We start from the raw sequence: 16,154 nt of genomic DNA, 5'->3' as shown, positions 1-16,154 counted from the left end.
TTCTTTGGCGTTCCTTTTTGTTGTGTCTCTTTCAGCACTTGGCTTACTGTGTTTTTTTACACACTCGTCTGAGCAAACGCTCTGAGTGATCGATTACATACAAACATACAAGTGCATTTATGTTGATTTAAGTAAATAAATAGAAAAAAAGTGATTTAATTTTATATAAATATCTCAGAATTACTATTTAAATCTATTTGCCTGCAGGCTCTTTAAACACCATCAGACGGGGGAAGTGGCGACTTCTTTTCGAGACGCGGAACAGGCATTGTAGAGACGGCGTCCTTGTTTTCCACTGGTTGCACCTTCACCGTAGGGGGGGGAGTGGACTTTTGGACAGGCAGCAGGAGGCTTTCCAGGTTGCCAAAGGGTGCCTCGATCAGGATGTATGCGGCAAAGGAAAGGAGCACCACGAATCCGAAGTCACTCCAGAAGCGGAGCATCTACGATGAAATCAACTTTAGTCAATTCACAGATGGAACACTCGGACACGGAACTCACCACTTGATAGTCACTGAAGTAGGTGTTTGTGCGCGTGAGGCCGGCATTCAGTGTCTCAATGAACATGTGGAAGATGTAGGCGGAATAGGAGAGACGCGATAGCGGTTGCCAGAGCGGCGAGGAAAGGAAGCTGTTGGCCAATCCACCATATCCTTGCATGCAGGCGAAGACCAGCCAGCAGAGGCCCAGCGGCCAGGCGATGCGCGTTAACGTCAGGTAGAAGGCCTCCTCCAGTATGGACGGCGTGTCCAGGTGCTTGGCATAGCGAAAGACTGCGAATATGCAGGTGAAGAGCAGCGACAGGCTGACCAGCCAGCCTAGCAGGACGGCGGGGCGGCTAAGCTTGAAGGATCTTCTACGATTGACGTGCAGGAAGTAGCCGAAGAGGATTCCAATGAGGAAGGGCGAGGCCCGCGTATGAGTTGAAAAGTAAATCTCCTTCATGGCAACGTCGGTCTGAACCAGCCTACAGGATAGATCAAAGCGTTAGCGCTCCTCAGCAGTACAAGTACAATTTCTGACTACTTACAGAGACAAGTTCTTCACGATCATCATGGTGAAGAGACAGGAAGCCAGGAGCAGCATAAGCACGAAAATCAGGGCGGCCCCCTTTCTGCCCCACTTGTAGAGAGCGATCAGCAGCAGGGGCGCGATAATGTAGAGCTGCATGTCCACGGCCAGGTACCAGGAATGACCCAAGCACTGCAAGAAGATGGATAGTTATCTGGAGAAGACCAAGGTTCATCAGCTGGAGGGACGTACGATATTATTGGTGGCATAGTTCTGCACATACAGGAGTGTCCAGAACCACGTGTCCTCGCACTGCGAGTAGTCATCGAAGTTCACGGAACCGTACAGGGGGCCATCGCCCACGCGCGGCAGGATCTTCATGTATATAATGATGGCCATTGCAAGGATCGGCGTGAGTCGCAAGTAGCGGTGCAGATACATAAGGGGTACGTTCAGCTTTCCCTTGGTCCTGCAAACAATGAGTTTCCCAAGAATTAGTGGCCATTCTTTTAGAAAAGAACATGCAGTACACACTTCTCCATGGTTCTTAGGGCTATCACTACCAGGAGTAGGCCGCTCAGGAAAAAGAAAGTGTCCACCGAATAGGCTGCATGCTGCAACAGCATGCTGTACGCCGACTTGCGCCACTGTCCATGGAAAAATAATGGTATTAGCAAGATACTATAGAAACTCTCCATCAACTTACCGTGTGCAAATCAGCGTAATTCAGATTGGGAGCGAAGACATTCACGAGGTAAACGTGTCCATAAACAACCCAAATAAACGACAGGCAGCGGATGCCGTGGAGACAGTCGATGACATTCGGATTACTTCCGGGCTCAACCAGTCGGAAGAGGATTCGACAATTGGCGCGTGCCGAGAATGCCTTAATACATGGGTTGAGGGATTGGTCTACCGGAGGAAGAATTTGCAAATATGTATGTTAATCAAAGACTATCGGGCTGGAAGGTCAGCTACTCAGTCTTTTTACCTCGGGACAGGAAGTAGTCACACAGCGTGGACAGGACCATCAGGGCAGCCAATATAGAGAGCACCACACTGGAAGTTTTTCAATGACATTCAAGGTATGTATCCAGGGATCTTATGGGGGCACTTACATGGTGAATATAGTGAGGGCATCAAATGGTTCTTTCTCGGCAGTTTGGCACGTATCCTCGTTTACCAGCGCCGCATCCGGACTGAGTTCCATGTTGAGAATACTCTGGAAGAGTCTACGCAGCATCGTGTCCATGTGGACAGCCGTACAGGAGGCTGGAAAGCAGACGGCTGTTTTCAGGGCCAAAAGCGCCGACACGTTTGGCAGGATTGCAAATCTGGCGATGCAGTATTTGCCTCTGATACTGTGACCACTGGTGACGGCATGGTCTATGCGGAGGCACTCGTCGTAGTTTCCCAGATCGATGAGGTTGCCGGTAAGAATGCCCGAAGGCACTGAGCCCCACGAGTCGATCACTGAAAAAAAAACTTTATTTTTGTGTTTTTAAGGATTTTATGAAACTTACTCTTTAGCGCCCAAAATTTCAAGGACTTAAGACCATTGGTGAGCAGTGCGAGGTCCGATACACACTTAAGATCCTCAGCAGTGGCCAGCCGATCATACGAAAGGTCATCGAGTGTTATGTTTTGGAAGTGATCAAAAAACTCCACGCCCAGGCGTCCGAGCCTGGCAGCAGTTTGAAAGCCTTCGACGGAATCCTTCAGAGGTACGCTGCCGCTGGCCAGTGCCAGTGCCACGGAGCACAACAGCAGGAGCTGGATAACTAGTCGTATGTTGACCATGTCTACCGGTCGGTGGTAATGAATGGCTTGGTTTGGACAGCAGCCCTCGTCTGTGTTCTTATATGGTTCTGCCGAGCGCCTTATCATTATTAAGACATAGAAATCGGAACCGTAATCGGAATAGGAATCGCTGTAATCAACAAATAATCTTTCCAAGTCCGTTTCGTGTCAGGGATATGTCCCACTACCACCGAAAGTTTTTGCCGAAACGACGATAATGCCGATCTAACACCAATAACGCCAGTCTAGACAAGGCGACGATCGGGAACGATTTGCTTGCCCGAGATTCGTCTGGAGATTGTAGACTCACCATAAGGTAACTCCTGATTCATCTTAATCTAGTATAATTGCGCATTAATGAAAAGTGAAGAGCTATAGGAGCAGGGTGAAATTGTGCGGATCTGTTCTAGATGCCGTCTTCCTTGAATCCATCGTGCTTATCGTCATATAAAGTAGTTTCTATAAAGTATTTTGGATTTCTGCATAAGTACTCACCATAAGTGCGCACATAATGGTTGCAAACAGTTTAAATTCAAGAAAAATACTTCCAAGAACTACAAAATGTTCGATTAAACCATAATGCACATAGAACTTTGGTAAATATCTTGACCGTTGATTTTAAACTTTGACCAGGCTTTAGATTACTTTGTTTATGCGGAACTGAGTTCATACATTCATATGAATTTCAAACAAGAAAGGAAGCTAACTTCGGCACGCCGAAGTTTATATACCCTTGCAAATAGAACTTCTATGAATAAAAAACCATACAATATATGATATATATTTGTGTTAAAAAACAATGAAGTAATTCCTGCTTTCATTGTATTCACCTATACATATTATATTTTCAGTTTTACATTCAAAGATTTGCATTTTTCCTCTACATCAAACGATCGTTTGTATGGCACCTATATGATATAATAGTCCGATTTTCATGAAATTCGACACAAAATTTAAGACTAATATAAAATGCCTATACCTAAAATTTGATGAAAATCAGTTGAAAACTGAAAAGGTTATAAATTTAATTGTATTAATTTCTCGATCGTCCTATGGGAGCTATATGATATAGTAGTCCGATTTTCATAAAATTTTATGCAAAATTGTAGAGTATAGTAAAATGGCTATATCTCAAATTTGATCCAATTCTATTGAAAACTGAAAAAGTAAAAATTTTTTTTTTAAAAATTTTCGATCATTCCTATGGCAGCTATATGATATAGTCGTCCGATCCGGCCCGTTCCGACATATATACGAGTGAGAGTATAAAGAAGGCTAACTACAAAGTTTCATTCAGATAGCTTCAAAAGTGAGAGACTAGTTTGCGTAGAAACGGACAGACGGACAGACGGACAGACGGACAGACGGACAGAAGGACAGACGGACAGACGGACATGGCTAGATCGACTCGGCTGTTGATCCTGATCAAGAATATATATACTTTATATAGTCGGAGGTGCCTCCTTCACTGCGTTGCAAACTTCTGACTGAAATTATAATACCCTGCAAGGGTATAAAAATAAGCGTGTGCATAAGCTTAACATTATGTATTTGGAAACAAACAAATAAAAAACATTTATTTATAAATTAATATAAATAAACTACAATATAAGTTTTCAAGAATTTATATATTCCCCAGCATAAAGAGAAAAAGGACTTCGTGAACCGATTCCAATATCATAATTCCGATATCCTAGTACCAAAAATATTCAGATAAAGTAGGCCAATTCATTCAGTATATAAATTAGTGAAGCGAGCAATATTCTTCAGTCTGGCCTTGCTTTGTTGATCTGTAACAAGCTTTTTTTTTGTTCTTATTTTTGAGATTGTTTTCGTAATTTACTAAACTGAACATGTTTTCAGTTTCTGAGTCTCCACGCTTTCAATAAGGAGATAAATGTCATACACCAATGCCGTTCAAGAATAAACTTCTTTTTTTAATTTTACCCAATATTTGATCTTTATTTTTCATCTGTACCATCCATGTGTAGGGATATATTATATTTTTCCCGAAATGTTTGACATACATATATAATGCCTTCGTTAGTAAAAGGAAGAAAGGAAACTACCTTCGAAGAGCGTGCAGTTTACATACAGATTTTTTATAAACAATTTTTTGGACAAATCAAATTTTGAAACTCATAACTAAGCGAAAAATGCATTAATTTCAATTCGGAATGCTTTCCTATGTTAATTTTTATCACGTTAATAAATCTACATACACCATTTAAAATTTAAAAAAAAAAAAATTTTTAACATTTTTATGATGCACCTTATAATATTTTCAACATTTTTATTTTTTTTTTCAACAGTTACGAAAATTTTAATTTTAACTAGACATGACTAGATCGGTTTGGCTGTTAATGCTGATCAAGAATATATATGATTTATGGGGTCGGAAATGACTCCTTCACTTATTTGAAAGCTTCTGACTAAAATATAATACCCTAAAAGGATATATAATAATATAGCAAAAGTAGCAAAGTAGTGGTAAGAAATTAATATTTGTGAGCAAATTATAAATAAGATAGGCTGTTAACTTTGAGTAGATATCATTAATACAAATTGCTTCATCACTTTAAGGGAATCGATTGGAATGCATACTGCATACTACTGATTCTAAATTTAAACCTGATACCTCTTAAATTATCTATCTACATAATATAATAATCATGGTTAGGACTTACCCCAGTGGAGGACACATGGTTATCCATTTTCGTCATTGGGTAATGCCTTCCAGTGCAGAGCTATATTCCTGGTATCATCCATGTGAGCATCTTCCTGATTATCCGTATCCATTGCATAGGCCACGTCGTCCTCTTGGAGTTGAATTGCACTATCATTATCACTAGAGATGTAAACAAGTGATCCTCCTCCATATCCATTGCATAGGCCACGTCATCCTCTTGGTGTCGATGTGCACTATCATTATCACCAGAGATGTAAACAGGTGGGCCTCCTCCTGGTAATCCATATCCATTGCATAGGCCAGGTCGTCCGCTTGGTGTCGATGTGCACTATCATTATTACCAGAGATGTAAACAAGTGAGCCTCCTCCTGGTTATCCATATCCATATCAATTCCATAGGCCACGTCGTCCTCTTGGAGTCGAATTGCACTATCACTATCACTTTCACCATAGATGTTAACGCTAGGTACCCCTAGGACAGACTGAATCGCGCGCGACTCCAGAACCTCTATTTATACTTCCCGAGAGAAATTGAGAGCGAGAGGGAAAGAGCCCTCTCCAGAGAAAGGCAGCGAAGAGGCACCTCTAGAGATGCACAGAGGCATACCAAATGAGTAAGAGGGAGAGGGAGCGAGCTAGAGCTAGCGCTAGCACTAGAGCTAGAGCTAGAGGGAGAGAGAGAGGGAGGGAACTAGAGATAGAGCTAGAGCTGGAGCTGGAGCCCAGTTGTTTACTCAAGGAATTACTTTTCAAGCATTTTAAATGATTTACTTTACAATTTTCAATATTTCCATCTACTAAATGGTTTCTCTGTATTACCCTACATTTATGAAACGCACTGTATGTGTGGATACACTCATTTAAATAAATATCCGCTGTTTGTCGTACAAAATATTTGTTCTATAATTTGGCACATTTATGCTGTGTGCGAGGAATACGTGTGCGGAAGTTTACATGCTGAAGGGTTGTCTAAAAACAAGTTAATATAGGGAGTATAAAAAGTTTTTATGGGAAACTTTGACGGCCTTAAGCTTTAAATTTGCTTTTTAAAGAACCTTTAATTTAAAAAGTAATTTGTTTTTGGAGTTTGATATTAATTTTCCAACAAATCATGACAATCTTCAGCCTCAAGCCTTTTCCCTATACTCTCTATATTTATTAGGTAATTAAAGTTACCTTTTTATGGTTACATTACCCAAGAGACTTGGCTCTTTCTCTTCTCCTCCCAAGAATGAAGAATAACTAGCATTTCCTCATCATAAATATCCCCATTCCAGTGAAAGTTTTATTTTATATTCGTTCGTTTTGTTTCATGTCTTTCGTTAGACCCGTCAACGAATATTTCGTTTTCTCTGTTGCTTCATCAGTTAATTGGTGCGACGCTGCTTCATTCAGCAGTCAAGAAAGACAACAAATTTAAACAACAATTTAGACAACAATTAAAATTCATTGAAATATTTGTATAACTTTATGTTTCCTATAATTTTAGTCAAATTCTTAAAAGGCAGTGAAGAGGTCGTTTTCGAACCTATAAATCATATATATTCTTGATCTGCCGAGTCGATCTAGCCATGTCTGCAAGAATAAATATCTTACAGCATTTTTTAGAATTTCGTTAAAATTTTCGAAAATTTCAACAAAATTTAATTTTTGTAAATTGACAATTTTTTTAAAAAATCAAAGTTTAAAGATTCCATAACTAAGCCAAAAAAGCATTGATTTCAATTCGAAAAGCGTTCCTGTGCTAGTTTTTTAAAGGTTTATAAATCTGCATACTCAATTAAAAATGTAAAAAAAAAATTTTTTTTTGTCAATTTTTGAAAATTTTAACCCCATAAAATGTTGAAAAAAAATGGAGAAAAAAATTTTTCTTTCCGAAATGGTCAGAAAGATTTGCCTGTTGATGCTGATCAAGAATATATATGATTTATAGGGTCGGAAATGACTCCTTCTTCGATTAAAATTATATTTTCCTCTGCCAGATTCTTGAAATCGACCGTTTTATTTGATAACATTTTCTTATAAGAACCACTGTTTAAAAATGCATAATTTTGTCAAGAATGCATTAGTTAAAATCCGGAAAGTATTCCTGTGTTAGATTTTTAAAGGGTAATAAATCTGCATACTTTATTCTTATTTATTTTAAAAAATCCAAATTTTTTTTTTGATTTTTGAAAATTTTAACGATGTAACCCCTTATAAAATTTCAAAAAATTAAACAATTTTTTTCAGCCTGAGATGGTCAGACAGACTCCCTTGTTGATGCCGATCAAGAATATACATATATGATTTATAGGGTCGGAAATGACTTCTTCATAGTATTATAAGCTTCCGACTTAAATAATAATACTCTGCAAGGTTATATAAATTTATGAAATTTAATACAAATATGTGCTCAGAAATATTTTAAAACAAAATACTTTTAATATATTTTGAATAGCAAAAAGTCCTAAATCTCAGACACCGGGAATTACAAGCAAACGTTGACTTTCGCATAAGGGATCCATCAAAGCTCAAGCACCTTTCAAAATAACTGAAAGGTATTATTATTTTTAGTGCAAAGTATCTATTTGTTTTCTTTGTTTGTTTCAAGGAACAACATAATCGGACATCGCTGCGATAGCCAAAAGCAACCATCACCCATAGTTCCCAGGAAAACCGATGAAAAGCGAGTAGTTCTCCCTTAAGTGGGAGTTCAGATTATCTGTCATTTTGAAAGTGATTATCTCACCTTTAATATTTTTTTATGGCTATCAAAAAATGAAGTGACTTCCCGGAACAAAAATTCGAAAACGAAATTGTTTTTCGCTATTAGATTAGCCATTTAATTGGAATATAACCGAGATGCTTTGGCATTTATTTGAATTTATAACCAACCGAATCGGATCGATTGAATCGGCCTCCTGGGAAGTTAGTCAGTGATTAAGACAGACAGCCCCTCGACGGTAATCACACGGTACGTTCGTGAGTCAGGTAATGCGGCGATAATGGTCAAAGATACGTCAAATTACTCAGAACGCAGCTGTGAGGACTACAAGTGGCCATACAGTTACACCTCAAGTGGCTCCAAATATATTACAGTGAGGGTTTTGAATCCAAAACTGAGACATATTAAAGTAGGCATATTTCACCTACATTATCTTGAGCTACAAGGAATGACCCCCAATCGGTGGCTAACGAGTTTGCTTACCAGTATAACCGATAAGCTGTTAAATATGGAGATTTCTAGCTTAGTCTTAACCAGAATTTGAAGTCTAGTCTGATAAGGCTCCTATCGGCATGGGCAGTGGGAAGACCTCCATGGTATAAACACTGGTGTGGCCCTCACGAGCCCAACAATATGCTCTTGACATCTAGACTGGGAACTATGGTTAGCCTGGCTGTGACTACTCTATGGATAAGCACCTTGGCGCTGCTTTGCACGGCTGGTGTGGAGGCCCGTCTTGGCGAAGAGCATGCCATTGGCCAAGGGCTACAGGATAAAATTGATGCCAAAGAATTTTTGGCATTTTCCCAGCTGCGCCGCTTGGCCGTGGAGTTCTTCGATCATTATTCCAATCTTACCCTGATGGATCTCCATCCAGGGAACCAGGATGCGCGAATTCCATCGGCCCAGGACCTGCAGTGCCTGGCGGACTTCGCGTTGCTAACAAAGGACCTGAGCAACCTCAAGGTCTGGGCGATAAAGAGTAAGTAGGAGTGATCCGAACATGACCCTAGAACTGTTACTAGTGACCCTTTCTCCATCTCCTCCAGTGATCGACTCATGGGGCAATCTGCCGGCTGGCCTTGTCGTTGGCAACTGGTGGGATCTGGGAAATTTTGACGAGTGCTTAAGCATCGATCACGTCGACGTCACCACGACTCGCCATGTCAGAGGCAAATACTGTTTCGCCAAGATTTTACCCGCTCCAAGCATCTCCAAAGCTGTGGTGATCAAAACGGCCCTCTGCCTTCCCGCCTCCTGCTCCGCCATCAACATGGACACGTTGCTGCGCCGGCTGTTCCAGACGCTGCTCAATGTGGAGATTGGCACAGAAGTGGAGATAGTGGACGAGGCCACATGCCAGACGGCGGAGTCAAAGCCTTATGATGGCCTCACCATATTTACCATGTGAGTAAGGGGTAGATGGTAACCCAACGAGATCTGTTGCTCATCCATCAAATGTTTGCAGAGTCCTTCTCTCAATACTAGCTGCTGCGGTGGGCCTGTCCACGTGCTACGACTACTTCATTTCCCGGGATGAGAGTGAGTATTAAAAGGGGATCAGGAGAGACCAATCTAAATGAAAATCCCTGCTTTACAGAGTCGCTCCCTCCAGTGGTGAGGGCCTTCTCTGCCAGAGCCAACTCCCGGGCTCTGTTCCGGCTTGTGGATACCAAGTCGAATCCGAATGTGATCGACTGCCTGCATGGCATCCGATGCCTGTCCTTCATCTGGGTGGTCTTCTGTCACGATTACCTGGTGTTTGCCATATCACCCAATATAAATATGGGCTACGTGCTCACGGTAGGTGTCATCTTCTCCTCCTCCTCGAAGATACGATTGTAGCTAATCCTGCTTTCACTCTCTCTCTCTCTTAGTGGATCAACTCTGTTTTCAGTTTGTTTGTGAAGCACGGGGTCTATGCCGTGGACTCGTTCTTCTTCCTGAGCGGCCTGCTCCTGGTGGTGATTGCCCTGCGGAGCATGGACCGTACCAAGGGACGTATTAACATACCGATGATGTACCTGCATCGCTACTTGCGTCTCACTCCGCTCTTGGCCGTCGCCATACTCATCTACATGAAGATTCTGCCCATCATTGGCAGTGGTCCTCTGCAGGGAAACGTTAACTTTGATGACTACAGCAGCTGCAAGGACACTTGGTACCTGACTCTCCTCTACGTGCAGAATGTGGCCACAAATGAACTGGTAGGTGCTCCTGATTCCTTTGAGCTTCACGAATCTTATCACCAATTAATTGCAGTGCATCAGTCACTCCTGGTATCTGGCGGTGGACATGCAGTTGTACATCTTTGCCCCCTTCCTGCTGATTGCCCTGTACAGGTGGGGCAGGAAGGCGGCTGCTGGCATCTTTGTCCTGATGCTGCTTCTAGCCTGCTGTCTCTTCAGCATCATGGTCATCAATGATCTCTCGCTGTAAGTTATACTTCGCAATGATTGGGATTAAATCCCTAATTGCATTCCTCTCTCTATCTATTACAGTGGCGCCCAGGGCAACGAGTCTATGCGGAAGCTATACTATGCCACGAACACTAGAGCCTCGCCGTACCTGATCGGTCTCCTGTTCGGTTACTTTTTGCACCTAAACCGTGGTCGGGTCTTCCGGCTCAGTCCCCTCGTTGTCCTGGTGGGTTGGATGGTGAGCCTGTCCCTGCTAGCCACCTGCATCTTTGCCGTCTATGGACAGAATACCCTGCCTATTGTGGAGGAGGCCTTCTATGTAACCCTGACCCGTATTGCCTGGCCATTGGGTCTCTGTTGGGTGGTCTTTGCCTGCATGCACGGATACGGTGGCATGGCCAGCGAACTCCTCTCCTCACCGCTGTGGCAGCCCATATCCAAGCTCTCCTACTCCGCTTACATTTTCCACATGTTCATCGAGAGCCTCAACGCAAGCATTACGCGCACCAACACTTACTTCAGTGACTACCAAGTGGTAAGTTCGGTTCACAGTCGCTCTCACACATGTTTCTATAACACTCTTATGTCCAGATGCTGCGTTTCTGGTCGGACTTTGGCTTCACTATGCTGCTGGCTTACCTTATGCACATCCTTGTGGAGGCGCCGTTTGCCCATCTGGAGACTCTCTTGCAGCCCGCAAAGAGACCGAATCCCAGGCCGGTGACAGCGTTGCCCAGGGATGCTCCAGTTGCAGGTGGTGAAGCTTCAGTCCAGGAAGATCTAGTGAAATCGTCTCTTGTCAAAGAAGATGCACTCATGGAAGGTTCAGCGCCAGCCTAGGAATCTCCTTTGCCTTTCTGATTAAAATTAATTAAGGTACATATTCGAAATTATGCTAGATATACACCTTTTTGTTTATTTTTGTTGCTTATTATAAGATTATGGATAAAGAATTCATAAAGAAACTAAAACAATACATAAAAGGCGTTGTTTCCCAATCAAGTCAGCCTTGTTTTTAGAGTCGAAGACAAGTTTAGAGACACAGCAAGTGAAATTCTCAAAGTTATTATTACTCAGACTTTTGAAACGACTGGACCGTGCTCCTCAAATACAGTATATACTGAACCTGTCGCTTTTAAAAACTTTTAAGTTCACCCTTTTAGTCGATCAAAATTTGATACAAATTGAAAATGGCGCCACCAATGTTAATTTCCGTATCCCTTGGTCTGACCGCCGCGCTGATCGTTGGCTATTGCGTGTACTTTGACCGGAAGCGTCGCTCGAGCCCTGATTTCCGAAAGCGCTTGTTCGAGCGCCGTCGTCGCATGTCGGCCCCATCGTCGACAGCAAGCTCACCTCCGAAGGGGCCGCGCGACGGGAATAAACCAATATCTGCAGAGACCTACTTCCTCAGCGAGATGCGGCTGGGTGAGGAATTGATTACCCAGGGCCGTGTTGACGACGGCCTGACCCACTTTGCCAACGCCGTTGCCCTGTGCGCCCAGCCGGATAAGGTGATGGAGGCGCTGCACGCCACTCTGCCGTCGCAGATGTTCGAGTTGCTCATAACGAAGCTCAAGGGGCTGCAGGTGTTGAGCGATACTGGAACCGAGGATTGGAGCGAGGACAGGACTGGCAGCTCCACCCACGAGCTTTAAATAGAGGCTACTACCTACGTACCTCTACATTTATTGACAGGACGTTGTGGATTTGCAAATCCCCCGGAGTTTAAATGTTGCCTTGCGGCACCCTACGCAATTATTCAGTTTTAATCTTGGCCCCCGCTTACTAAGGTCTGCTTTGCAGTAGCAAGTAGCAAAAATATACCACAAATTGAGATGCTTCAAGTATCCCGTTTATCTGGAGTTTATGCCCCATCAGGGCCTGCATTGGTCATCATCGCAGCTTCATTATTTCGATTTCTTGCAGCTGTATGAGTCATAATAAAAACAAAAATTCTAATCTCCAACTTAAAGCGAATTGATAAGGGCCCACAAACTCGAGAAATTATCAATCTAAAATCCCCCTCTGGAAACTATTAAAAGTCTTCAACTCCAGATCACTACCAAAGGTTTTCCCCGTAAGAAGATGTCTAGTTCTAATAGCAAGGCTATCCTTCTTGGGGCATGACCAAAGGAGTAATCTAGTTCTAGTTGGTTATAACTTTTGATATGGTTTTCTAGGAAGCCTTCATATCATATTTCTGTGTTATATATAAATAATACTGATCAGCATAAAGTATCATCTGTAATAGATCTCAGACAGTTGGTGGCTCCTTCGGGGTGCCTTCCCCCTTCGAGGGCTTATCTCAAATTGGAATTGAGCAATTGCTCGTGCCATGTCGAATTTCACCAAAACCTGAAGTGGGGTGTATATAGACCTTGGCTACGCCAGTTCCGATTATCGGGAACCGATATAAAAACACGGCAGGATTACAGAAACGTTTGGCAGCACTTTAATCTATTCGTAGTAACTTGTTCATCGGTGGAGATAACGATTCCGCGATTCGGGGGAACACGCTGAGCTCCAAATGGCCATATAAATGGGGCATTGACGTCCAATTAGAAAACACTCGCAGGTCGACGTAGTTAATCAAACAATGGTCAGTTCAGCGCCTGGAGCTGCCCTCCTCCTTCTCATTAACCTGGCGGCGCTAGGAAAGGCCGCTCTTCCGTCCCGCCAGATCTGGTTCGAGGACACGTATCACAACCATCTCAATGCAAGCAACGATCGGCTCCTGGAGTTGCCCTCCTTGGGCCCAGAGTTCTATCGCCTGTTTCGGAACATTTCCGCCTCTGATCTTCACCTCCTCGATGGACGGCTCGGCCAACAGGATCTGGTGTGCCTGGCGGATATCACACAGTTCATGAGAAGCCTGACTTCGCCCAAGAGGTGGGCCCTTGCCAGTAAGTTAAACATACCATTCCGATTCAAGCCCATACATTAATTATCTTTCTGCAGTGCTGGACTCATGGGGCAACAAGCCTTCGGGATTCCTGTACGGCAACCGCGTCGATATGGGCAACTACGATGAGTGCCTCCGCGTGGACGGAACTATCAGCGAGACACACCACATCAAGGGGAAGTACTGCTTCATGGATTTTCCTATCGCCAAGTGGATGGGTTTCGACGCAGACATCCTGTCGGCAACCAATATAAGAACCGCCATGTGCCTGCCTTCCTCCTGCTCCGCCGAGACCATGGAGGTGTTTATGAAGCAACTTCTACAGCGTCTTCTGGGCATCGGTGACCTCAACAAGCTCTTTTTTATCAATGAACAGTCCTGCAAGACCACCGAAAGTGAGCCGCTTGATGGGCTCACCATCTTCACTATGTGAGTAATCTTTGATCCTTTCCTAATCCTTCTCAAGACTAACTCGTTGCCTTCGCCAGTGTGCTACTGTCCATCTTCTGTGCTGTGGTGACCCTGTGCACTCTCTACGACTACTTCCTGTGCTCGGACCAGGGTGAGTACTTGAGAAGAGGTTCCATGCCAGGATTAACTGACTTCCCTGTCTGCCTGGCAGATAAGCTTCCCCGGTTGGTGAAGGTGTTCTCCGCTCGTGCCACGTCCCGCGATCTGTTCACCATCGTGGATGCCAAGTCAACTCCCAATGTAATCCAGTGCCTCAATGGCATGCGCTGCATGTCCCTGATCTGGGTGATACTGGGCCACGAGTACACAATCAATGCTATGGCAGCGGCCATTAACGCGTTGGATATCCTTCGATGGATGTCAAAGCCCTTCACTAGTTTGATCCTCTATGCTCCCTTCTCGGTGGACACGTTCTTCTTTCTCAGTGGTTTTTTGCTCGTGGTAATTGGACTGCGAGCTCTGGAAAAGTGAGTATGAAACAGGGAGTCACTTGGGGTTTGCCTTAAACCAGTGTATCTTGATCACAGGAGCAAGGGAAGGCTGAATGTGCCCCTGATGTATGTGCACCGATATCTGCGCCTCACTCCAATCGTGGCCCTGGCCATCCTCGTCTATATGAAGATGCTGCCTCTCCTTGCCGCCGGTCCAATGTACGATAATGCTGGCTTCTTTGACTACTCTGTGTGCAAAAAGACCTGGTACTGGACACTGCTCTATGTGCAAAACTATGCCACCACAGACCTAGTGAGTTTACGTCGTGATTCGGATCTTAAGCCAGATTTGTGATTTGTTTGTTTTCGTTATGCTTAGTTTAAAAATGTTCTTCTTCGGGTTTCAGTGCCTTGGACACACCTGGTATCTGGCCGTGGACATGCAGCTGTATCTCCTGGCGCCCATTCTGCTGATCGTGCTCTACAAGTGGGGCAAGAAAGGTGCAGCAGCCATCCTGGTGGTCATGCTCCTTCTCTCCGCCTGCCTCTTTGCCACCATTATAACCAATGACTACAAAATTCTCTTCAAGTAAGCTCATTCACCGATGACTTAGTGCCCTGTAATGCTTACTCTGGTTCTTTTTGTCCGCAGGAATGGTGGTCAGGTTCCGGATGTGGCTAAAAAGATATATTCTGCCACACACATCCATGCAGCTCCCTGGTTAGTGGGGACTCTGTTCGGCTACTTCATGCACCTTGTCCGTGGCAAGCATTTCCGCCTCAACCGGCTGGCGGTGTGGACCGGATGGCTACTCTGTCTGGCCATGATGTTCACCTCGCTCTTTGCCATGTTTCCGTATGCGAAGCTGCTAGGACCATCGCCCACGGTGCTGGAGGGAGCTTTCTACTATACCTTGACTAGAATAGGCTGGCCTCTGGCCCTGTGCTGGGTAGTTTTCGCCTGCGTCCAGGGATACGGCGGCCTCGCCAACAGTTTCCTTTCTTCGCCACTGTGGCAGCCTCTGTCCAGGCTGTCCTACTCCGCCTATGTTTGGCACATTTTTATCCAGGAGGTGAACCATAGGCGCGTGCGATCGAATACTTACTTCTCGGACTATGATGTGGTAAGTGTGGGGAAGCCAGAAGTAAGATAACCTATCCTCCGGACATCGTTTTTTTATTTATACAGATGTGCTCCTTCTGGGCCACTTTTGGCTTCACCCTCGTGATGTCTTATGTGATGTATATTGCCGTCGAAGGGCCACTGGGAGGCCTTGAGGGACTTCTCCTGCCCAGTCGAAGGAGCCCTGTGAAGCAGGTACCTTCCCCAGCTCAGGCCAAGACGGAGGAGTTCCCCGAGGAGCAGAAAGAGCCAGAGCTCCCAGAATTCTGCCAGACTGAAGATGCGGAAGCGAATGCGCCAAAGGCAGCAGAGGAAAAGTCGTTGTAGACTAAGAACTAGCTTAATTTCTTTTATTTAATAATACTATACTACTACTACTATATCATATAGCTGCTATACAAACGATCGTTGAAAATAGAGAAAAATGCAAAACGCTGAATGGATAACTTTTAATAGAAAATGTATTGTTTTCTATCCACGAGAAGACTTGCACTTGAACGAATCTCCACTGCTGAACAATTTGTAGACATTTTCTTCCTTCAAACATGAATCATTCTTCAAGTGGGTAGATCTAAAGAACGATAAGGATGAAAAAGC

General features: G+C 43.9%; 3 protein-coding genes and 1 pseudogene across 4 annotated transcripts; 3 read left to right on the top strand and 1 right to left on the bottom strand.

Annotated features, from left to right (window-relative positions):
- Positions 1-212: 212 nt before the first annotated feature.
- LOC110180079 (nose resistant to fluoxetine protein 6) lies at positions 213-2,898 on the bottom strand. Its single transcript, XM_020947701.2, has 9 exons — positions 2,535-2,898; positions 2,130-2,484; positions 2,003-2,070; positions 1,718-1,923; positions 1,546-1,658; positions 1,264-1,480; positions 1,031-1,203; positions 502-967; positions 213-443 (listed from the first exon to the last, which is right to left on the bottom strand). The coding sequence occupies exons 1-9, from the start codon at positions 2,896-2,898 to the stop codon at positions 213-215; spliced, it is 2,193 nt and encodes a 730-aa protein (XP_020803360.2).
- A 91-nt stretch (positions 2,899-2,989) lies between these two features.
- LOC110180077 (nose resistant to fluoxetine protein 6) lies at positions 2,990-13,533 on the top strand. Of its 2 annotated transcripts, XM_086837475.1 has the most exons (10): positions 2,990-3,127; positions 8,094-9,189; positions 9,257-9,614; positions 9,676-9,749; positions 9,808-10,010; positions 10,085-10,414; positions 10,470-10,642; positions 10,709-11,162; positions 11,219-11,503; positions 13,098-13,533. In XM_086837475.1, exons 2-9 carry the CDS (start codon positions 8,841-8,843, stop codon positions 11,465-11,467), a joined length of 2,190 nt encoding a protein of 729 aa, XP_086693601.1. In that variant the 5' UTR covers positions 2,990-3,127; positions 8,094-8,840; the 3' UTR covers positions 11,468-11,503; positions 13,098-13,533. The 2 variants fall into 2 exon arrangements, with proteins under 2 accessions (XP_086693601.1, XP_020803358.2); XM_020947699.2 differs by lacking the exon at positions 13,098-13,533 and having other exon boundaries at positions 11,219-11,610.
- On the top strand, positions 11,818-12,285 carry LOC110180090 (mitochondrial import receptor subunit TOM20 homolog pseudogene; annotated as a pseudogene).
- Positions 13,227-15,996, top strand: LOC110180089 (nose resistant to fluoxetine protein 6-like). Its single transcript, XM_020947712.2, has 8 exons — positions 13,227-13,533; positions 13,589-13,961; positions 14,021-14,094; positions 14,155-14,470; positions 14,531-14,747; positions 14,842-15,023; positions 15,087-15,558; positions 15,624-15,996. Exons 1-8 carry the CDS (start codon positions 13,227-13,229, stop codon positions 15,882-15,884), a joined length of 2,202 nt encoding a protein of 733 aa, XP_020803371.2. The 3' UTR covers positions 15,885-15,996.
- Positions 15,997-16,154: the final 158 nt, after the last annotated feature.

This window comes from Drosophila serrata, unplaced genomic scaffold (assembly GCF_035046125.1).
Source record: "Drosophila serrata isolate PLE 108 unplaced genomic scaffold, ASM3504612v1 contig_310, whole genome shotgun sequence".
In the NCBI taxonomy this organism is placed as follows: Eukaryota; Metazoa; Arthropoda; class Insecta; order Diptera; family Drosophilidae; genus Drosophila; species Drosophila serrata.
This window is presented reverse-complemented; position numbering and strand designations above follow the sequence as displayed.

Excerpts from the sequence above, each read along its gene's own strand:
- LOC110180089 (XM_020947712.2), top strand. The coding sequence starts at position 13,227 with ATGGTCAGTTCAGCGCCTGGAGCTGCCCTCCTCCTTCTCATTAACCTG. Across the intron at positions 13,534-13,588 it reads CAAGAGGTGGGCCCTTGCCA|TGCTGGACTCATGGGGCAAC; the intron begins GTAAGTTAAACA and ends ATCTTTCTGCAG. Across the intron at positions 15,024-15,086 it reads GACTACAAAATTCTCTTCAA|GAATGGTGGTCAGGTTCCGG; the intron begins GTAAGCTCATTC and ends TTTTGTCCGCAG.
- LOC110180079 (XM_020947701.2), bottom strand. The coding sequence starts at position 2,898 with ATGATAAGGCGCTCGGCAGAACCATATAAGAACACAGACGAGGGCTGC. Across the intron at positions 2,071-2,129 it reads GCCCTCACTATATTCACCAT|TGTGGTGCTCTCTATATTGG; the intron begins GTAAGTGCCCCC and ends AAAAACTTCCAG. Across the intron at positions 1,924-2,002 it reads TGACTACTTCCTGTCCCGAG|ACCAATCCCTCAACCCATGT; the intron begins GTAAAAAGACTG and ends TTCCTCCGGTAG.
- LOC110180077 (XM_086837475.1), top strand. The coding sequence starts at position 8,841 with ATGCTCTTGACATCTAGACTGGGAACTATGGTTAGCCTGGCTGTGACT. Across the intron at positions 9,190-9,256 it reads CAAGGTCTGGGCGATAAAGA|TGATCGACTCATGGGGCAAT; the intron begins GTAAGTAGGAGT and ends CATCTCCTCCAG. Across the intron at positions 11,163-11,218 it reads ACTTCAGTGACTACCAAGTG|ATGCTGCGTTTCTGGTCGGA; the intron begins GTAAGTTCGGTT and ends TCTTATGTCCAG.